We start from the raw sequence: 24,147 nt of genomic DNA on the forward strand, positions 1-24,147 counted from the left end.
TTTGGTCCCATCAGGCTAATGTGACAGTCACGACTCATGCAGCTGTAAGGTTTTCTGCTTCTTTTGTGTTTACTGGCGATCTTTACAACACGCATTACATTACGTATTTCAGGCACACTCATTTAAGCGTATTTGGCGCCACCTAGTGTTGTGGGTGTATTATTGACATGTCAAAGTCTAGACCCTGAATATAAGACGACCGCGTTTTTTCAGATGTATTTCCAAGAAAAAAATATCGTCTTATATTCGGGACAATACGGTAGTTGTTGTTTTTTTTCCAGCTGATGAATGAGAAATACACTGAATCACAGAATCCACCAGACTTTGGAGATCTCGAGCATTTGAAGTGGCAGACAACAAAACTGCAGTGCGCTTAAAATAAACAGAATGTTAGTGTCCATTGGTGTGGACTCTAAAATAGTTATCTTTATAGCTATCATTAAAGACGTGTTTGCAGCAAGGATAGCCATAATGCTAACTATAATGTTTGTAATAATCATAATTATAAAGTTTAATAATCGTTTTAATTCCATGAGTTTAGGGAAGTCCACAACTGTAACGATAATGGCATGGAGGAACAATATTGCTGGTAACTATATTGAGTTATTTTTTCAAAGCAATTTTTTAGTATAGTTATCTTTATCGTTATGGTTCTTGGTGTGAACAGACCTTTAATGTGTTTTAAAAAATAATAATATTTTAAATACTTAACCAGTTATTTTAGCTATATTGCTATATAATCAATAAAGTTGAGTTTAACTTTATGCGGATGAACAGTGATGCATTGTGGCTACTGCCAGTGGGAGTTGAGAAAGTGGAGCCATTTTACCACATTTACAGTAGGACTGCAACTAATCACTGTTTTGCTAATCGATTAATCTTTGAGTAATTGGATTAAAATGATTCATTTTCATTATTCGTTATTTTTAGTTGTTTCATCTGGCCAAATATTGTCTTCCAAACAATGTGTAAATTGAAGCCTATGAAAATAAATATACATTTAAGTTTATACCCCATTACAACAGTCCATTAACATTTATAGCTTTAATAAAGTAAAAATCTTAAGGCCCTTTCACACGGGACGCGGCAAGCGGTGGAATCGCCGCGCGGCTGCCGCTTTCTCTTGTAGTGGAAGCGTTTTGTGTAGTTGAGGCGGTGGTCGCGTTGCGGTCTCAGAGTGGACGTTGCCATAGTTACAATTGTCAACATCACCTTTGTATTTACTAAAAACTAAATAAAACATAACGGAAATTTGTGTTTGTGTCATTCTGCCATTAATTGTTGTCATTATTTTCCTTTTTTTCCGTTTGGCACAAGTTAAGTTGTTTTCGATGATTTGCCTAAAGAGCATACCTGTGAGGTCACGATTGAAGTAAACATTTGAGTTGTTTTTTTTTTTAGGTCAAATTTGACCTGTGAGGTAAAAATTGATGTAAAAATTATAAAATATAATTTTATTTATGTCTCTGTATGATATTTTAGATGGGTCATCATACAGTTCTGGGAAATCTGTTACACTTAAAACAATCTTCTCCTCTATTTTTCCAATAGGCAGTTCAGTTAAATGTTCTATGATTGGTTGTTAGTAATCTGTTCACTGTTTGGTTGTAACCGCCCGCGTTTTGCCGCTTTCCGCATGTCTCCCATTGAGAATGAACTAGACACTCGCGACTGCCGCGTACCGTTTGAAAGGGCCTTTAGTGTTATATGAAGGCCTAGTACTTCAAACCTACATTTAATACATCCAATAAAACATTTAAAGAGGTCATATGATGCTTTTTTAAAGATCATTATTTTGTGAACTTTGCCCTCTTATTTTGTTGTACTCCATCTGTTTGACATGCACTCAGCTCCGGCACTCATTTAGTGAAGTTTAACAGAGACTCGCTTGCTCTCAGGACAAGCCTTTATGCAAAACAAATCTTTGTGTGACTTTCTAACATTTACAGATGCGGCTGTAACTGTAGTGAGTAGGGGTGGCACGAGATCTCGCGAGATCCGATGTGTCTCGCGAGATCTGACTGGTCTCGCGAGAACGTGACGATATCCTCGCGCACGACGCGCAGACCTTTCAGATATATTTGCATTACACTGGCTCGTTAACAAGTGGTGGTATGTAAGATATTTTATGTTCACATCAGGCAAGTGGCCGCATGATAAGCGGGAAAATTACGCAGTGTAGTCTTTATCCAGTCATAAAAACAGAATTCACAGTTTAACGCGGAATGTCACGGAATTTGACATTTTGAATGAATTAATCAAAAGTAGGTAATTACACTTAAATCAAATCACGATTTGGACTAGTATCTGTAAATATTAAGCCGCAAAAGTCGATTTAAATATGAATCCTGCATGTTCTGCCTGTCTCTGTTAATGAATGGCGCAGACGTGCGGTTTCATTTACTACACACACACTGAAGCCGCCTGACACTCGCGGTGATTTCAGCGTCTGCCGTCTCACTAAATGAGGACGTAAACACATGAACAACATCTCCAGAACTGCTCTGAGAGTCACTTTATGAGCATTTTAGCGTTTGATTTGACACAACACAGAATTTCTGAGGGAAAAAAAATGAATAAATTAAGTTGTTTTATGCATTCAAATAATTAGACATGCTAAAACACAGAATTTGGTAACAATAAAAAATATAAATAAACAGTGTATTCTTTATCACCCTGCAGAGGCTTCTTTTGCAAAAGAAGACTGTACACTATCCCTCAGCCTTGCTGCGCTGCCCAGTTTGGGAACCACTACTTTATTCTTTAAAACGGATCCATTAATTGTGTTTATTATATATATTTTTTATATAAGTGGAATTCAGTTTACTAAATAATGTAAACTTGACTGACTGCTTCACTTCCACTTTAAAGGGATATTTGTTGTTTATTATTTATTTTTATTTATACTATTTATAATTTTTGTGCAATTACTTGCCTGTCAGTTGAGTTTGTGGCAAAACATTTTGCAGTGTTTACATGTTGTTTATTACTGCATACCATTTATTAAAATAGATGTTTAATTTAATAAAGTACACGTTGATTTCAAAATGCACCTACTTTTTTGCATTTTGTGTTTTTCAGTTGAATAAGACTATTTTTCCCTATATATTTCATCATTGAGGATTTCTTTAAAAAAGTCTAAAAATCTCGTCTCGTTCTCGTGAATAAGTGTCTCGTCACACCCCTAGTAGTGAGATATAAGTTATGCACTGGGGAAATCTATTCAACTCTGTAAATCTATTTAGATCAGATTTGAGTGGTCATCTCTTACTTTAGCTCAAAAACCATTACAGATTCAACATATGGGTTTTCTATATGTTTTCAGCACATTTTTGCTTCTATTTGATTGATCTTTAGCTAGATTTAATGTATAATTAGTCTAATTGAGATCTCCAATTAGCAAAGCATTTAGTACACCACAGATTATAAATTTGCATATTAATTCATCTTTCTGAGATGATGTAAGTGAAATTTTGTCTCTCCTGTAGAACCTAGCAGCCATGGACAAGAGCCAACATGTGCAGAGGGCCAAACTGGCGGAGCAGGCTGAGCGCTACGATGACATGGCCGACTCCATGAAGAAAGTGACTGAGCTTGGAGAGGAGCTGATCGACGAGGAGAGAAACCTGCTCTCTGTGGCCTACAAGAATGTTGTGGGTGCCCGCCGGTCCGCCTGGAGGGTGGTGTCCAGCATCGAGCAGAAGACCGAGGGCAGTGACAAACAGCAGATGGCTAAAGAGTACCGTGAGAAGATTGAGTCTGAGCTGAAGACCATCTGCAAAGACGTTCTGGTGAGCTTGGAAAGGGAAAGAGCCGCTGATAGGGATCACAACTATGGCAGAGCTTGACGTTTTAAATGGGATATGGTGAATAATGTCCTGTCAGCAAGGTGTTTATTTTTGTTTTTACCCAGAGCTAGGGTCAGGAATAAAGAGCTGGAGCCAGATTCATGAAACGTTCTTAAGAATAAAATTCTTCTTAACTGTTATTTTCTTATTATTTTTGGCCTTTGAAGGGTTTTTCATCGAGTTGATCAGCAAGTCAATCAAGTCGAATCGCTGTACAGTCAGAAAAAAATACGATATTTTTAATATGAGAAATTCTTAGGAATTTAAGAGTTGCACTTAGGAACATTTGTACGAACTTTTTGGAATTGATTTATTTCGGCATGAAACAAAAGTTGCAATCGTCTTTTCTTCTCTATTGTGCCGTACAGTATCTCAGAGAAGTGAGTACACCCCTCACATTTTTGTAAATATTTTATTATCTTTTCATGTGACAACACTGAAGAAATGACACTTTGCTACAATGTAAAGTAGTGTGTACAGCTTGTATAACAGTGTAAATTTGCTGTCCCCTCAAAATAACTCAACACACAGCCATTAATGTCTAAACCGCTGGCCACAAAAGTGAATACACCCCTTAGTGAAAATGTCCAAATTGGCCCCAAAGTGTCAATATTTTGTGCGGCCACCATTATTTTCCAGCACTGCCGAATATTGAAAAAAATGTGAGGGATGTACTCACTTCTGTGAGATACTGTATATATGAGTGAAAGAGCTTCTTGAATGAGACAGAAATGTTGGGCAGGACTTGATTTTTGTCCATCGGGAATTGATTGGATCATTGGCTTTTGCTATTGCTATGATCTCATGTGATTGACAGGTTGTCCCGCCCTCGTGCTGGTGAACATGTCATCAGAGAAAAGATGCTGTATCAAGAAGAATAGGAAGTTATTTTTATTCAAGATTACAAAGGCACATGAATTAAAAAAAATTAAAGAAAAAAAACCCAGATAATTAATTTCAAATAAACACTGCGATATTTGATTAATAAGAAAGAATAAGAATTGTCAATTTAGATTTCATTGTGACTTTAAGAAATTTCTTAATTTCTTTCTCTTTTTTTAGTTAATTTTCATGAATCCGGCCCCTGGTTCTCATTCAGAACTAGTTCCAATTTGTACAAAATCTGGAACCAACTGATTTTCATAATTACTGAAGCGCTGTCCTCTTGTAAGATATTGTCGCAGGACTTCAGCCAGTCAGTAGCTAGAGGTCATTGGTTTTGCCCAAAACTGTATCTAGATAAGCAAAACAATGGGAGTCCTTTGTTTGAACGATCACCGAATCGGCTCTTCCTCTGGAGTGGTTTTGGGTACAGAGTTTTTTTCTTCCAGGAAACTAGAGGTGAGACTTACTGTGTGCAACTGTATAAGGCTTTAATGAATCAGACAGGGCCATTGCCTCTCCTTGTACTGGGCCGTTTGAGTTGGATTGCTGCCGGAGACGTCTTAAACGGTGGCACATGGAATGTTATGCTTTGTGTTTATGACATTCCTTACATTTTCCAGATGTTATTTAGACTGAATCCAGAAGAATGTAATGTTTAATCTGGCATTTGGAGGTTAATGGGTTGAAGTAGGCTCCTGCAAAGAAAGAACCAGCTGGATGTTACATCTTACATCCTCTCAACAACTTTTGACATGAACAACATGTCAAGCCCATAAGATCATGCAAGAAAGCACCATGTTAAAGTCATGAGGTCTGAAGTGCATTCGCCAGTAGTCCTGATGTTCCACACCAAATTAAGTTGACAAGAGAGAAATGACTATTCACATCAAAATGAAATGAAACGGAGTGAATTGCAAAATGAAAAGCTATTCACATCAAGTGTGAATGTATGCTTGAAGAAAGTCCAGCAATATTTAAAAGACTGCCATAAAACAAGGATGAAAGACAAGGGAGTAAAACTGTACATAAATGTTGGTTATGAATCAATTTATAAAGAAAAAATATTCTCTGTGAATATACTTCAGGCCAGTAGGGCTGTCAAAATGGCTGAAAAACTCAATTCGAATTTTGTACTTAAATATTATCAAAATTCGAATTATATTCGAATTTAAAATGCATAATTTCAGTTAGGGTGAAGAAAAGTTAAACTTTCATTAACTTTACATGGCTTTCTAAACATGCGGCTCTTTTGTGCGAGACACGAGTGCAACGGTGATAGATGTCCCTCTAGAAAATGCGTGAAATATGTGTTCTGTGTGAACGGCTTGGTTTCAGTTTTGATGTAAACAAGATCTTCTCCGCATTGATGTTCTCTTTTCCCGCAATATTTGTAATTAACGCAGCAGCGTCGCATCTAGTGGCTTTAACTGTATAGCCTAACAAAAACATTATAATGCAACGACAGTTATATCGTCATCGCATCTCGTGCGCCACTGGTAAGGCTGCCTCCTTAAAGGAACACTCCACTATTTGCCTGAAAATAGTCCCCAGCACGCTCCCTGTGCAAGCAGGTGATCATGTTGGTTATGTTGACGGAAGTTAGCCTATTTTCAGGCGCTGCGTAATATCATTGCGCCTGCTGCACTCATGGTACCGCAGCAAAGTTCCTTGATTATTACGCCGGAATGAGAGTATAGTTCCTAGCCATATCGGCCTAGAAAATCGCAACTTTTCATTTTCCGTCGGTCTTAGTACACGATGTAACTACAGAAGAGTCAAGTTTTAAATAGGAAAAGTATAAAAACGTTTTGGTCATTTTTGAGCAAGATGCTAATGGTCTAATCAGATTCAATGATCTATGCTAAGCTACAGCTAAAAGTGCTACCGCCAGACCCGGAGATCGGCTGAATGGATTCGAAAATGGTAAAACTCAACTGTTTAACTCTAGGAGAGTTGGAAAATGAGCCTATTTTCAAAAATAGTGGAGTGTTCCTTTAACGCACACCTAAAATTCGAATGCAACATTTTTGCATTCGAATGTGGATTTTTATTTTAAATTCGACGAATATTCGAAATTCGTTTTTTTTTTTTTTTTTGACAGCCCCACAGGCCAGTCACTTGTTCAGCAAGAAATGATACAGAAAGTGTAGAACAAACCTTGATTGGCCGGTGTTTGCCATCAAGTTATCTGAGCAGTTATGAGGTTTGATGTGTTTCCATAAAAATGGAAATCTTTATAGAAAAGTCATGGAAATTTGTGGGCTTTTCTCATACAGTAGCGTGTGAGAAACATTACTATTACTATTTTGGGCTGTGTGTGTTTACATTCATGTGTCTCTCTTCCGCAGCATCTCCTGGACAAGTTTCTGATCCGCAGCACTTCTCCAGCAGAGAGCCAGGTGTTCTACCTGAAGATGAAGGGAGACTATTACCGCTACCTGGCTGAGGTCGCCACAGGAGACGAGAAAGCCGGTGAGCTTCTCCTAAACAACATTTATATGAGATTTATTTGTCTTTTCTTAATATCCTTTATTTTGATTTGAGAAACCGATCTCTATATTAGATGGTCTTTGATGTTCAGCATGGTGTCTCTGAGTTTGAGGCTTTGCATGTGTCTGCTGCCTGCTGTGCAGCCACACCTCCATCACACACATGCAGATTTTTTTGGTTTGATAGCTACCAGTGGAACAGGTCTTTACTTGTGCTTCCACACCCTTAATGGCTGATTATTGAGGGAATGTTGCACAAATTCTCTTTTAAAACAGAAATGGTTTATGGTTCAGAATGTAAGCCACACCTGCAGCTATACATCGCTAGGGTCCTGTTAAATCAGTTTTCTTTCCCCCCAAAGTCTGTTTTATTTTTCCCTAAATATATTTTTTCTCTCTCTCTTCATTGTTTTAATGGTTAAATAAAATTTTGATAACTGAAAAGTATGTCTAATTAATTAATCATGAAATGTTTAAAAGATTAGCAACAATTTTAACAATAGGTTCAACAAAAAATACATTTTTAGGATCCTTTAAATGTTTTATTTATTCACCAAATTCTATGTGGATTCTATTTTAATGGTGTAATTAAATTGTAATGATCAAAAAGCATGTCTAATATTATTATTTTTATTTATTTATTTATTTTGGAAAGTCTAAATTTTTGGATTTATGGTTCAATACAACAAAATTTTCTGTGGTAATCAAATGATGGCATAAAACATTAACAATTTAATAAATATTTGAAAATGTAATTAAATGAAAATTTAACAGTTCTTTTTATTTTTTGCCGAAAAGGTGCAGCACAACAGAGGTTTACTGTTAAAATTAAAGTGGAGAAGAAAAATTGTGATATGCATTAAAAAAGATTTAATGATATTTAATAATATAGTGTATTATTATTATTATTACTTTAAGTCAAAAGTACTTCCGCAAAACATAGTCTTACATTTCCAAGCATAAACAATGCAGCATAAAATATATGGCACACAGTGTTGCGTAAATTACTAAATACTTTTCAGTGTCGAATCAAATGCATATAATTAACTTTGTCAATTTTATTTATTTTTTTTACCGTTTATGTCTCAGAATTTGTCTAAATGAGCATCATGTTAATGCATATTTTAAAAAGCATGCCAGTAATGCTTGAAATGCTGGGCAGATTGACCGCCCACTAGGTTTTGGAACAGAGCAATAATGTCCACATGAATAATCTTACATAACTGCAAATATAACTCTTGTGGTGATTTTAATGTTGTTTTACTCATTTGTTTGTCCTTGAACTAGTATACTGGCCCTGCTCCAAACACTCTTGCTGCCTACCTAGAAGCATCTCACGCACGCCAACACAAACACTGATCCAAACAGTATGCGGCAGAATGATGCTGCCTTAAACACACCACCTCGTTTTAGCCAACATATGGCAGCATCTTATGGAGAAGACAAACTCAGAATGCATTGCCATAAGCATCAGGGGAAATCTCCTTCATAAATACTTTATCAAGTCCTTCAAAGAATTGATTGAATATAGCTCCATCTTATTAAAAATGCTCTTTATCTTTGTGCACCCATTAGAATAGCGAGCAGCAGTGCTAGGGTTTGGAAAAGAGCAAGAGTTTCCTAAAAGCACCACCTGACTGTGTTTGGCACTTCTTAACTCAAGAGGTCAATCAATTAACCCTCTTAATAGAGTTAGAAATCTCATTAAGTAGCCACAGACTCAGAGTTTTCATTAATTATATATCTGGAGATGAGGATGGAGGTTTAGATCTGAAGGGCTTGTGTCCTAGTTCATGAAGCTCTTGAGACACAAGCAGCTTGCAGATTAATTTAAGGACGTCCAGTGTTCCGGTTTCATGCCCGCATGTAATATCCTCACCGTAGCTCATATCTCTGCTTTATTACAAAGAACCAAGCCAATCAAATGATCTGGTTGTAGGGCTGGGTGATATGGCAAAAAAATAAAATCTCGATTTTTTTTTCTCCCCCGAATGTTTTTTAAAATTTGTTTTATGAATTTTAACTAGTCAACTTGAAAATTTAACTACAACATGATTCAAGTAACTTTTTCTTAAAGGGGTCATATGATGCGATTTCATCATATGACCCATCAGATGTGTGCAGCACATTTTATGGAGGACTGTTTCCTGATCCTGGTAGAGTAAACTACAATGCTCACAGACTAAGTACGTTTTCATATTTAAAGAATTTGCCACTGATGATTAAAACACGAGTTTTGAGCAGTGTAGAGTAGCGCTTGTTGTTTGTCATTTCTCCGATCACAAATGCAGACATGGTTTTATGTTTACGCCGCGCGATACTCAACGCGTAAAAAGACAGTATAAGTCATTATAATCCGTAATTATGTCCCCACTGGATGCAACAAATGCCTCGTTTGTAATGGGTTTTATTGGTTTTGTCTCGTCGCGCCGGACACATGGAAACCATAGACTGTATGATGGAAACAGAAAAGATGCATGAACTACAACTACATCTTGTACAAACTTGTCTAATACGTATTTTATGTTCAGAAATTTACGAGGAAAATGCTTTAAAAGATTCTCAAAAGTCAAGGTAATTCAAATTCTAAATGACTGAAGGTATAACACCAATAGACTATTATTAACAGTAAATATGAATGAACAGCAGCTTTGAGCCTGTCAGACATACAGTAGTAGTTTTTTACAGGTTTTTTTATTCGATTGCGCTGCTTTTACATATTTTTTTTCTATGTAAACATGGACGCGTTTGTCTCTTGCAGCGTCTCATGCATGAAACGGCATTCTAAAAACATGCCGCTCAAGTTTAAAGAAGTTCACTCTCATCTTGCAATTTTTTCCTATTCCACTGCCCGCGTCGCATCTTTGTCAACACAAAAGCGCATTCTGTGTGATACGAGCGTGTCACACGTGAGCGGTTGGATCATTGGACCGTAGCATTGGCATATTGTCAAAGTGTCTAATTCTAACGTTTGGCAATATTTCTATTTGAAATCGTGATTCCTCGATTTATAGATAATAAAATCGTGGCAAAACATTCAATTTGAATTAATCGATAAAATCTGAAAAATGGCCCAGCCCTGTTTGGTTGTGTTTTGTGTGCTTCCAGTGAGCACAATGCAAATGTTGTGGTTTTATTTTCCACCATCCAGTCTTTGTCTCATCACAAGTGGACATCTCGGCTGCAGATGGAGCACTGCAGCACGCAGTTCAGTCTGTCCTGCTCCACCTCGCTTGGTTTCATTAATGAGGCTAATGAGTGATTTCCCTCCACATGTGGTCTTAGTCCGTCTGTGGAAGTAATAACTCACTCTTTCCGATAGATGCATGAGGTTATTAGGGCTGCTGCTTCTCCCTGCAGGGTTTGATGAATTTTTAAGTGCCTGGTGTGTTTCTATGGTAGCACAGGAGCAGGAGAATGATCTGACTGAAGCTGCCATCTGCCGCAGATCCCAGATCAGTCTGTTTGTGTAGTATTATAGATAAGCTGCAGGTTTCGTCGAAGGGGAAACGAAAACGATAAGCAGCCGCTGACCTACTACTGTACTCAGTGTGATGGGCTGCGTGATCATCGCCATGGCAACAGCATCTGGATGATGCGTGTCATCCTGCTGAGTTTGGGCTGAAGCTCCTGCGGGTGGCTGTAATATATGCAGCACTCCTGAAGCTCTTCAGATGAACAATTACTGCTCATCAGGCACAGTGCTCTCATCAAACGCTCTTTACAGAGCTGCTGTCTTTTTCAAATATTTATGTGTTTCTCTCTGAGCACGGATCAATGCTCTTGATGCACCATGATATTGACCATTACTAACAGCTCTCCAAAGTACAAAGAAAATTATATCTCATTTCAGCCATGCGCAGAAGAAAAAAACGTAAAATGCATGTTTTGAAATGGCTTTGAAGATGTGTTTATTTTCATTTTTTCCACTGCAGTAACCATCATAAGGCATAAATTTTAAGTGTTTAATGTCGGATTTAAAAGCATAAAAATCTAGTTCAAGTAAAAGCATATTTTCCACAGGCAGTTTTCTCAAAATAATCGTGAGGAGCAATATTTCTTCATTTATGTAACACGCCTCGCAAAACTTGAGTGACTCAAACAAAATGCTGAATTGGTCATACACAAGGCAGGAGGGGTGTGAAGGCTTTAGGACACTTAACTGGCCATATAAAAGCACATTAAGATCAGATTCCTTGAATTTAATATTTTATTGCAAATGCTCAATAAAATATTGTAAATGTTTTATGTGCTCAACTGTTCGAAAGATTGGGGTCGGTAAGATTTTTTTTTTTTTTTTTTTTAATCTTCTTGACCTTTTATTCAGTAAGGATGCAAAAAAGTATAATTACTACCAATGTTGAAAACAGTTGTGTTGTTTCATATTTTTGTGAAAACTGGGATACATTAATTTTTATTTTATAGGGTTCTTTGATGAATAGAAAGTTCAAAGGATCAATTTATTTGAAACCGAAATCTTTACTGTCTCTATTGACCAATTTAATGCATCCTTTCTGAATAGAAGTATTCATTTCTTTCAACAACAACAGCTTGCTGACCCCAAGCTTTTTAACAGTAGTGTATATTGTCAGCCTTAATCTGTGCTATTCTGTGGGAAAGTATGTAATGATTCTTGCATAAATAATGTGGTGTGTTTGTACACAGATATCATCCAGAAGTCTCAGGAAGGGTACCAGGCCGCCTTTGACATCAGCAAAGACAACATGCAGCCCACTCATCCCATCCGCCTGGGCCTGGCTCTCAACTTTTCAGTCTTTTACTACGAGATCCTGAACTCTCCAGAGCAGGCCTGTGAACTTGCCAAGAAGGTTAGAGTGATCGCGCTGGCGCCACCATGTCCTGCAGAGCGCGCTTCAGCTTCCACTCTCCACACAAAATATTGGATACAGCGCACATTTATCTAGGTTTAACGTTTAAACATTGTTATATGCTTGAACTGTTTTATATCTATAGATTTTATTTTAGTCAAGTCGTGATGATTTGAGAAGGCTAAATTGATCAAACATATGCTCACTGTCTGCCGCTGGCCGCTTGGTCGTTACTTTAAATGCGTAACGTTAATTAGGCTATGTGAGTACTGCTCATGTCTGAAAATAATATATGAAAAACAAAATTATTTTACATAAAAACATTAGGTTATAGCTTATATTTATTTAGTACATTTTTAAATTAATGTAAAAACTAAAATGAATTGTAAAACTGAAAGTAATTTTTTAAAATTGTGTTCAGCATGGTGGGCCGCATTTGAATTCGTGACGGGCCGCATGCGGCCCGCGGGCCGCGGGTTGAGAACCACTGCTCTAGACAATTTATATCAAATATACAGATCTGAAAATGCATTTCATGAGCACTGTAACTTCAAAATACAAAGCTCATGACGCAAGACACTGAAAGAAAAAAAAAACAGAAATGCAAATTACAAACAGATGTACCTTTTTTTTGCCACGTTTTGCTAGTTTTCATGCAAAGTCAAGTAAATATGGAAAATGCAATATTACCTACAGAAGACGATCCTGATTATAAAGAGCTCAAACATAAGTCAAGAAAGGTTGGGATGTAACAGTCATTCTTCTTACGGCTGTCAGTAATTAAAAAACTGTTGTTTTCTCCGTTTTTATCAAATAAGATGCACAGCTCTGGATGTATCATGCTCCTTTCCACCCATTAAATGGTCCATATTAAAAAAAAATACTAAAATAGACATTTCAGTGGCCAGATCTGGATGTGCACACTTTAACGTCCCTTGCTTTGATGTTTTCAGCTGTGGACCTCTGACAATCAGGCCGATGGTGAGGACACAGAGGAGGGCCGGGAAAACTAAAGCCGACTCCACAAAGAAGCTTTTCAGTCAGCACAGCGAGAGACAACGCTGACGCTTTTCCAGTTCCAGCTTCATACTCACCAGCCCGTCATTTATGTGTGTGTTTGGATGTGAGAGTGTGAAGGAGAGACTGTGTTCGTGTACGTGTGTTTGTTTGGGGGGCAAACGGCAGTTGTTTGTCTTCAACATGTGTTCATTGTGGATTGGAGAATGCAGTGTAGTTTGCTGGCTTGATGTGTGCTCATGGGATGCCAGTCACCATCAACTTTGCTGTAGGTGCATATGTGTGAGAGAGAGTGAGTATGAACCCTTTTCTGAGTTTACTAGGGGAGCAGTTAGTGATGGGTTTCTTGTGGCTTAGACTGAATTCTTCACTTTCCTAAAGAATCATGGGAAATAAACCGAAAGTCAGTATGAACGAATACTTGTGACAGATTGGGCTCGTGCAAAGACATTCTACTTCAGTTGTGAAGTGTTTGATTTCTCATTGGTGAATAATAACGCGTACAAACTCTCTCTGTCGACCCCAGACCTAAGATCAAAAAGACTTGACACATGGCTTATACTGTAACTTTGATATAAAAGTCTTGTTACCGGCGCAGTGAGGAATGCTTTTCATGCGCTTATCTGATTAATACGGTTTTCTATTAGGAGTTTCGGTTTTGTTTTATTTGTACTACTACTTACTCGATCTGTTTTTAGTTTGTTTTGTTTACTCTTTTGATACTTGCCTAAACTGCATGTGGCTTTAGTTAATCAGGGTGACTGGAGTTGGCTGATTGGGTTGCCTAGAAACTGTCTTAGAATTTTCATACGGAACACTCAGCATTATTGTTATTTGTTATGGAGGGTGGGCGGAGGGATCTGGATCTTATGTTAGTGGAATTAAAACGGATAAAACACAAACCACATGATCTCTTGGTCTTTTTGCCTTGCGTTCGGTAAGGTTTTTCAAACCTGGCCGTTCCAGAAAGATCCTGGACTTCAAATATTCATTTAGATGAGTGCTTGCGGGGGAATTATTAAAGAAACGGTTCCCAAAGCATGAGAGTCGCCCTTATGTTGTTCCAAACCTTTCTTGGAACATAAAAGGAGATGTTAAGAAGGGGGGAAAAAAAACTTTATAGTTATCAAACTCTGAAACTGAGAATGTGACGTCTGTGTTTTCAAACAAAACTGGCTCTGTGGCCATAACTGATGTGAAACTGACTTTGACATGCCGTTTTTAATGGACATTAGAAGACGTGTCTAAACAAATTCGGACCACTGTTGTTATTGTTGACTAAAAACGACAACCAAAAAAAAAAAAAAAGTATGTTAACTCAGCATTATAATCAACATTAAAAAAAACAATCTAGATGCCAGGGCTTTAAATTGAAGACAAAAATAAATCTGCATAAACTAATGACTTTCACTAAAATTAAAACGAAAACTATAAAAGTACATCAATGACACTAAAATAACAGACCTGGACAGTTTTACAATTGTGAACTGTGAGTCCCTGACAACTTACGTTAATTAATAAAATCTTCAAATGTCATGAAAATTACTAGTAAATTTCAATGGCTAGAAATTGCTTTTTAAAACGGAAATAACTTTTAAAAATCCTGGTCCAGTAAGTGTATAGTTAGTAGTTCAATGGTCAAAATGTGAAGGATAATATAATAATGAAACCTGAGAATATCAGGGATTTTTAAAATTGGGATTTCAATTCCTTAAAGACTTATGAGGATTAAGAAAATCGGTAACACTTTACAATAAGGTTCCATTAGTTAATGTATTAACTAACATGACCAAACTGAATACATTTATTACAGTATTTATTCATCTTTGTTAACGTTAGTTAATGAAAATACAGTCGTTCATTGTTAGTTCACTGTGCATAAACTAATGTTAACAAACACAGCTTTTGATTTAATAATGCATCAGTAAATGTTGAAATTAACATGAGCTAAGATTAATAAATGCTGTAGAAGCATTGTTCATTCTTAGTTCATGTTAACTTAAGTAGTTAACTAATGTGAACTAATGAACCTTACTGTAAAGTATAAAACTTTAAAAATCATTAAAAATATTAGTAAATGCACATTTCAGTGGCTAGAAATTTCTAATTAAACCTGGAATAATTTAGTAAAAAGATCTAGTGGCTGTATATAGTAATTTAATTGTATAAAAATACACGTATAGAATAGAATGTGTGTGTGTGTGTGTAAATATACAGTGCCCTCCACTAATAGGCACCCGGCTGTGAAAATAAATCTGCATAAAGATCCAGTGGCTGTATATAGTAATTTAATTGTATAAAAATACACGTATAGAATAGAATGTGTGTGTGTGTGTAAATATACAGTGCCCTCCACTAATAGGCACCCGGCTGTGAAAATAAATCTGCATCGTTTATCCTTTTGGTCTTTCATTCACCCAATTATTGCAACATCCTTTTCCCAAGATAACAGCTCTTGAGTTTTCTCCTATAACGCCTGAAGAGTTTGGAGAACACCTGACAAGAGATCAGAGAGCATTCCTTCATCTAGAATCTCTCCAGACCCTTCAGATTCCCAGCTCCGTGATGGTGCTTCTCCTCTTCAGTTCACCACACTCATTTTCTATAGGGTTCAGCTCAGAGGACAGGGATGGCCATAGCAGAAGCTTCATCCCTGCAATTCTCCAGCTGTGGTCCTCAGAGAGTCTTTAGCCACTCAAACTCTCCTCCTCACCGTGCATCAGGACGATATAGACACACGTCCTCTTCGGAAGTCATGGCTGGACAATCTCATGCTCCTAGTCACTCTGGTGTACATTAACAATGTAAACATAAATGGGAAAATTCTTCAGCGATATTTTACTCTTAATCATTTCTAGGAGTGCCAATAATTGTGGCCAACGTGCATTGGAGAAACACATTTATTTCATCATGAGATTTTCTCCCAGCTTTCAATTGTTTTACTTCAAAGAAAGGTTAGAATTTTTGTGCATTTTTTGAACGAAAGATCAAAAGGATAAACATTGCAGATTTATTTTCACAGCCGCCTTTGCTCCTATTTACCAAGGGTGCCAATATTAGTGGAGGGCACTGTGTATTATATTAGTTATTAGATTGATTAGGTATTATTACACAATCATATATATATATATATACCCCTGGAAATATGTTTGAATTTCAATATTGTGATTTCCAGGCCTGTGTAAAAAGGAATCCTTGTTTTGTCCACCCGATCCTGTATTTTTAAGTGAACTGGAGCACCTCTGGAAGGCTCTCAGTTGGGGTGTGTCAGTGAAGAGCCTCGGGCTAGGGCTGTGGGATGGGCCCTGTTGCCATGGAGACGGGCAGACGGCGCTGAACAACAGTACTTCTGTGGAGAGAGGATGAGTAATCAGCAGGAGAGAGAACTTCTCTGAGTAACGACAAAGACAATACATGTGTGTGTTATTACACACTGCAGCACTGCAGATGGCAACTGATATGAGCAGCATCAGTGAAAGCACGCACTTACAAGGCCAAAAGCAGATCAGACTACCTTTTGATTACTTTCAGATTACTTTTGACCTAAGCTAATTGATTTTAAAGAAGAGAGTTGTGTACCACATCGATATAAAATACAAGGAGAAAGAAAATATATTCCATTCATTGTTATTAACAACCTGAAGTGCATTAAACATCACATTATGTATGACAAGGTTTCGCAAACTGGAGTTCGTGAAGGAACTGCTGGGGGGGTTGTAGTCTGATTACGAGTCATTTTAAAATGTAATTAATCTAATCTGATTATGTAATCTAGATTACATGTTAACAGTTACTACTACACTCTAAAAAATGCTGGGTTGAATACAACCCAGTGCTGGGTAAAATAGGGACAAACCCAGCAATTGGGTTGTTTTGACCCAGCGGTTGGGTGAAATGTTTAACCCAGCCTTCTGGGAAGTAACCCAACCGCTGGGTCAAAACAGCCCAATTGCTGGGTTTGTCCCTATTTTACCCAGCACTGGGTTGTATTTAACCCAGCATTTTTTAGAGTGTACTACAGTGTATCTCCATCAATATCATACAGTGTTCATTCACTTAATATTCAGAAAAATCCTCAATTTGACTGTGTTGACACACTATGAGAACACGAGAATAAGAACTTGAACTGAATTGAGATGATAACAGCATTACTGTGTTCTGCGTTCTAGCCCTACTGAATCAAATTTGTTCATAATTGATGAATTTTGCACACTGACACCGTTATTGACCTCGATTGAATCAATATTGAGCTGACTCGAGCTGAATAATGACTGTCTTCAGTAGAGCTGCTTATCGCTGGATTGAACTCGTTTTATAATGAATGAACTCTACAGAGTTCTTGAGCCGAACTGAATCAACACTGAACTGACTGCAACTGAATAATGACACTATTGTCCTGCTACAGCTGCTTTATAGCAGAAGAATGCCTCATATTTGACGTTTACATCACTCTGATACTTTTCCTGAAGCTGTTGCTGTGTAGTTTTAGTAGTATGTTTTAGTTTTTATTTCTATTTATCATAGAAAGGTTAGTTTTTAGTTCTATTTACCTTAGAAATTATTTACCTCTCTTTACCTTCGTTTTTAAATCTAATCCCTTTATTTTATTTTATTTCATTAACCAAAAATAAAAATATTTTTAATAATTTTTGTTGACAATAACAACACTGCAATAAACAGCAGAAGGTGACAACACACCCCGGCATAATATCATACTTTGAGTTTGCGTTAATTTTTTATATTTTCCGTTTTCACTGTAATTGTATGTGCTTTTTTGACATTCTCACTAGTTTTTTGTTCAATTCCATGTAGCTTTATTTTGTTTTTATTTCAGTTCAAATTGAAGTATTTGTTTTATTTTATTTGAATTATTATTTTTTCCAATTATAATAGTTTTAGATGACAACAAAAAGGAGAATCCAGATATTTTATGACAACATGCCCCCCTATCAGTGTGCTTTTTTTCTGGAAAATAATCATAGAAAAATGAAACCGCTATTTAATTGCCATGACTTCGACAACTTCTAGTTTCCCCCAATTCTGAAAATATTTCTTTGCTAGTGTTGTAGGGAAAAAAAACTACCAATAGCCTAACTGCATTTGTGGTCATAAATGAATAAATAATTAGAAGGTAATAAAATTATGCTTCCTACATCCAGTTCACGTTCAACTTAAAAGCCCAGAATGTCTGCACTGGAAATCTGAATGAATATAATACAGATCTGAATCTAGTCAGTAGTTCTTCCAGGTCTGTGACTCCCCCTGTTGGTGATCTTGCTGGTGAAAATACTAGTGCTCTAATAATTTTGGCCACCACTGTATAAATATTAAATATTTATTTAAGCGAATTACCTTTTCTTAATTAAATGAATAAACGTTAAAAAAATTAAGTTCAGTCATTTATTTTCGCTTTTATACAGTCGTTACAAAAATCAACTATTCATCGTTCTAAACGCTTATTGGCCAGATCTGCGGGCTTGAAAACGTCTCATCCAATCACCATCAAAACCGCTGAGCTACTGCTGCGTCACATTGCGTCGGGGGATGACGTAGCGGCGGGTATATGTGTCGGCTCGCCCCGCCCCTTCTCTCCCGATTCCCGGCTGTTAGTGCTGTGAGAGTGCGCGTGTGCTCCGGAGCTCGCCTCTGCACACATTATATATAAAAAAAAAAAAATACAAAAAAATTAAAAACTTTTAAAAACTCCAAAAAATCATTTTATTTCTTTTTCTTTCATTTTTTTTTTTTAAAAATCGGTGAAGTGGAAGCTGGAGGCCTTGAAACATCTCAACAACCCCGAAAAATAACGGCAGTCTGTGAGCTCGCGAAGGCCTGCTTGATTCGTTGGTTTGGATTTTTCGCGTTTTTAAATTTCAGTTGCCCTAAATATCAGTCATTTTTAAACGGAACGCTTGAATCGTTCAGGCGAAGTAATCTTTTAGTCGACGGTTTTCAATTTTAAAAATTGGCGTGTTGACATCTAACGTTAGCTATATTCCGACGTAGTTGAGCTAGCGCCGCGAAACACCTACAATTCTGCGAGGGAAGAGAAAATGAACCCCAGCGCTCCTAGTTACCCCATGGCCTCGCTGTATGTTGGAGACCTGCACCAGGACGTGACTGAAGCCATGCTGTACGAGAAGTTTAGCCCGGCCGGTGCCATCCTCTCCATCCGGGTGTGTAGGGACATGATCACGCGCCGGTCGCTGGGCTATGCCTATGTCAACTTCCAGCAGCCTGCAGACGGTAAATGATGGCGTTGACGCTAAAGACGCGTTAAAAAATTTAATGTAGCGTGTCAGTTGCGTGCTTATGCATCTCATCCACATGCAGCACAAGCGTCTGTGTTTGGTTATTATGAATTATAAAGCGCTGAGGAGGATGACAGCTGCATGCGTAGCGCATGCTGTTGCATGACAGCAGTGAGTTGCGTGCCTGTCATATTTAGGGCGTGGGTGGGCGGGGAGTGTGCAGCACAGATAACCCCTGTCAGGCTTGTCAGGAAATTGCCTTGATCGCATTGATTATGGCTGTTTGTTCTCCCTGTTTTATTGTTAAGCTATATCATGCTGTTATCAATAGGTTTAAACATGGTCTTGGAGGTGTCACGTGCAGCCCCTCTAATTTAGGTCAGACATGTTCAGTGTGCAATCCGAAATTTCTTGTCCCTTTTTTTTTGGATTCAGGTTGCATAATATATCATATGCTATGTGGATTTTGGTGGTTGCACAAAAAGGGTTCAGAAATTAATTTGAGATTGGGCAAAAATGCAATCAAAAGGGGACTAAGCAATGTCTATGTAATGAATGCATCACTTTTATCCTTGGAGTAGTTAATCTGGTTATTCAGATGGACGATTTTATGATTTACATGAGACAAAAATATGCACTTCATTTTCAGTTAATGTCAGGATCATCTATTGCAAATTTAAGGCAAAACACTACAGGTGACAATATTAATTAATAGATTTGAGCATATGCTTCCCTAGTTGATTAATAACAGTACATGAAGACAAATGTTTTGAATTAAGTTTTCTGAATTTTTAAAAATATTTCAACTGAGGTGTTGTCTAATTAAATATGAACTTCTTTGTATCTGTATCAGAACAGAAGTGTGATTATTGGATGAAGGCAGTTCCAAAAATCATTTCATTCAGATTTTCAATTGTTATTGACATTAGAGTTTGAACGTTTTACAGAGGGGTTTTTGGAACTTTTTATGACTCCAGAAAATACCATATTTTTATGAAATTAAATATTATATAAATTTAAAAAGTCCATATAAATCTCAAATAGAAATAAAACCGTAAAGACAACTAATGACGAGAGAACTTAGATTAGACTATTTTAAAGAAATAGATTTTTAAAAAGGTTTCTCCTGGAATAATTTGAGTTTTATTATACAGTGTCATACATTCTACAACCCCAATTCCAGAAAAGTTGGGACGTTTTGTAAAATGTAATAAAATCAAGAATCTGTGATTTGTTAATTCTCTTTAACTTTTACTTAATTGACAAAAGTACAAAGAAAAGATTTCCAAAGTTTTCACTCACCAACGTAAATGTATTTTGTAAATATGAACAAATTTTGAGTTTGACGGCTGCAACACACTCAAAAAGTTGGGACAGAGGCAAAATAAAAGTGAAAAAGTTATAGAATATCCACGTTAAACTGTTTTGAAACGGCTCACAGTAAGCAGGTGAATTGGTAATAGGTCAAGGTGTCATATTTGGGTATAAAAGGAGCATCTCGGTCTTTGTAAGCAAAGCTGGATCATGGCTTTTTATGTCTTTCACCGAGTACCATATATAATAATGTGAAAAGATTCAGGGAATCCAGAGAAATCACAGTACATGTAGGGCAAGGCCTCAGTTGAATGTGCTTGACCTTTGAGCCCTCAAATGGCATAGCATGAGAAACCATCATGCTGCTGTGTTAAATATAGCCACATGGGCTCAGGAGTACTTCAGAAAATCACTCTCACTTAACACAGTCTGCCGCTGCATCAAGAAATGCAACTTGAATCTCTGTTACTCAAGGAGAAAGCGTTCCATTTTATGCAGTGATAACACCAGATTCTCTGGGCCAGAGCTCATCTCAGATAGTCTAAAAGACAGTGGAAATGTGTGCTGTGCTCAGATGAGTCCACATTTCAATGTGTTTCTGAGAAAAATTATGTCGAGTTCTGAGTCCCAAAGACCAAAGGGACCATCCAGACTTTCATCAGCGACAGTCATGGTATTTGTGTGCAGCAGAGCAAACAGCATCGGTGACTGGCATATGTGTTAAGGTGCCATTGACATGGAGGCATATATTGGAATTGTACAGAGATATATACTGCCATCAAGATGACGTCTTTCATGGGCAGTCTATGGTTATTAGATCAAGACAATGCCAGGTCTAATTCTGCATGTGCTACAACAGTGTGGTTTCGTATACGCATGTGCATGTGACTGACTGGCCTACCTGCAGTCCAGATCTGTCTCCTATTGAAAATGTTTGACCAGTCATGAAAAGGAGAATCAGACAACGGCAATCACAGACTGCTGAGCTTCTGGAGTCTTGTATCAAGCGAGATTGGACAAAAATTTTGCTCTCATTAGTATTCTCAATTCCCAAACAATAAAACATTGTAATTAAAAGGAAAGTTGATGTGACAGTGTTAAACATGCCTCTGTCCCAACTTTTTTTGGAGTGTCAAAATTTGTCTACGTTTACAAAATAAAATTAAGTTGGTCAGTAAAAACATTGGAATTTTTTCTTTGTACTTTAGTCAATGAAATAAAAGTTAAAGAGAAAGAACAGATAACATATTCTTGATTTTATGGCATTTCACAAAACGCCCCAACTTTTCTGGAACTGGGGTTGTATGTATTTGTTATTGTTCCTATTGTTATTATTGTTATTTTAAGAATATATGTTGAATGTTTTTAAGATAAAATTGTAAATTTATTGTAAACAATGTATTGAAATATTGTAATCATAATACTGTTGACTTTTCCATGAATATAGCCATTGCCGCTGATATGGCGTTAAATCGTAAATAAATAAATAAATAGACACAAATAGGTAGTGTAATAAAACTAACATTTAACACATTGGGGAAGTCGTGGCCTAATGGTTAGAGTCGGACTCGTAACCCAAAGGTTGTGAGTTCGAGTCTCGTACCGGCAGGGATTGTAGGTAGGGGGGGTGAATATACAGCGCTCTCTTCCACCTTCAATACCACGACTGAGGTGCCCTTGAGCAAGGCACCGAACCCCCAACTGCTCCCCGGGCGCCGCAGCATAAATGGCTGCCCACTGCTCCGGGTGTGTGTGTTCACTGCTGTGTGTGTATTCACTGCTGTGTGTGTGCACTTTGGATGGGATAAATGCAGAGCACTAATTCCGAGTATGGGTCACCATACTTGGCCACATGTCACATCACTTCACTTTATTTAAATATGTAGTTTGGAGGTTTTCTTTCTACTAGTCCAAAAGACGTGGATGCTAAATATCCAGAAATATTCAAATTGCCAGTAGTGCCTTTCCTTAAGTGCTAATCATTTTTGTGGACTCATAATTGTTTTTGCTTCCAGCTGAACGGGCTCTAGACACGATGAACTTTGACGTGATCAAGGGTAGACCTGTCCGCATCATGTGGTCTCAGCGCGACCCCTCTCTGAGGAAGAGCGGCGTTGGAAACATCTTCATCAAGAACCTGGATAAGTCTATTGATAATAAAGCCCTTTATGACACCTTCTCTGCATTTGGCAACATCCTGTCCTGCAAGGTAAGGCACATACACACTTTTGAGTGTACTTTCCAGTAGTTTGATGATTGAGTGTTGGATTTTTTTTTGTGCATGAGTGCTTCTTTTGCTCAGTGGGTGCATGATTTTATGCCTGATATCCTTTCTTAAGGTGGTTTGTGACGAGAATGGCTCAAAGGGCTACGGCTTTGTGCACTTTGAGACCCAGGAGGCCGCTGAAAGAGCCATTGAGAAAATGAACGGCATGTTGCTGAATGACAGAAAAGTGTAAGTGAGATTTTTAGCATTGCCCCAAACCTGAGCATTAGGTCGAAGGAAAATTGCTAAAGAACTTGCCAGCTAACATGAGGAGTGGCTTCGACTAACAGACTAAGTGTGTGGAAGGGTTGGACTAAGTGACATTAAAGAGTTTTTATTAAAATATTGTAACATAAAATTTAAAGGAATAGTTCAACCGGAAATAAAATTTACTGAAAAATTACACAGATGGTGTGTATTTTAATTTTTTTTAGCAAATTTTCATTTTTGGGTGAACTATTCCTTAAAGCGACATTCTGAAAAACATTTTGGTGTCCATTTTTATATTGCCTAATATACGTTTGTTTAAAGATTGCATGCAAGTACTATTGCATTATGACAGACATTGTAGAGTCTATAATCCCAGGTATGAAATTGTGCTCCAGGAGGGTCACTGTCAATAATTAAATAATTTCAATATTTTGTCATCCCTAAAAATGTTCACAGAAGTGCATTTGAGATACACTACCATTAGAGGTCGACCGATATGGGTTTTTCACTGGCTGATGCCGATATTTAGAAATCAGGGCAGCCGATGGCCGATATATGATGCCGATGCTGAAGCTGTGTGTGAACAAGAAGCGGCAGCAGAGTGTGTGAGCTGCTCCGTCTCACGCAGCCTCAGGCCCTGTCCCAAATGGAAGACTTCATGTGCACTTGCGGTCTTACGGACTTACAATGGCCGCCGCGTGCGCGTGTCCATTAAGTCCACGAGACCGTAGGGTGTCCCATTCCAGTTCAAGTTCATTTTATTTGTAGAGCACATATACAACAGCCACCAGGCTGACCAAAGTGCTTTTCAGAAGAGCAACAATTTTACCACATACACAGAGAACAAACCAGACAAAAATTTAAAACCGCACGTTTAAAAATTACCATATCACAGTAGTATATTTAGAAATCAGGGCAGCCGATATATGATAATGATTTTTTTTGGTCGATATGTTTGGCCGATTTTCTTTTTTTCCCCTCTTCATCTCATAAAAGTGAGTTTGAGCAAATGATTATTGCAGGGTACAAGATAGTAAT

General features: G+C 37.5%; 2 protein-coding genes across 2 annotated transcripts in view; both read left to right on the plus strand.

Moving 5' to 3' along the window:
* Positions 1-13,064, plus strand: part of LOC107738323 (14-3-3 protein zeta-like) — a 17,095-nt gene extending 4,031 nt beyond the window's left edge. Inside the window, exons 2-5 of the mRNA XM_016550062.1 lie at positions 3,489-3,791; positions 7,082-7,205; positions 11,888-12,057; positions 13,005-13,064. Coding sequence (XP_016405548.1) covers positions 3,501-3,791; positions 7,082-7,205; positions 11,888-12,057; positions 13,005-13,064 — 645 coding nt within the window. The 5' untranslated portion in view covers positions 3,489-3,500. The remainder of the gene's footprint in view (positions 1-3,488; positions 3,792-7,081; positions 7,206-11,887; positions 12,058-13,004) is intronic.
* A 5,582-nt stretch (positions 13,065-18,646) lies between these two features.
* LOC107738317 (polyadenylate-binding protein 1-like) overlaps positions 18,647-24,147 on the plus strand; it is a 26,418-nt gene continuing 20,917 nt past the window's right edge. Inside the window, exons 1-3 of the mRNA XM_016550053.1 lie at positions 18,647-19,314; positions 22,649-22,842; positions 22,973-23,088. Of these exons, the coding sequence (XP_016405539.1) occupies positions 19,122-19,314; positions 22,649-22,842; positions 22,973-23,088 (503 nt within the window). The 5' untranslated portion in view covers positions 18,647-19,121. The remainder of the gene's footprint in view (positions 19,315-22,648; positions 22,843-22,972; positions 23,089-24,147) is intronic.

The sequence above is a fragment of the Sinocyclocheilus rhinocerous genome, unplaced genomic scaffold (assembly GCF_001515625.1).
Source record: "Sinocyclocheilus rhinocerous isolate Xijiao unplaced genomic scaffold, SAMN03320098_v1.1 scaffold1666, whole genome shotgun sequence".
Taxonomy (NCBI): Eukaryota; Metazoa; Chordata; class Actinopteri; order Cypriniformes; family Cyprinidae; genus Sinocyclocheilus; species Sinocyclocheilus rhinocerous.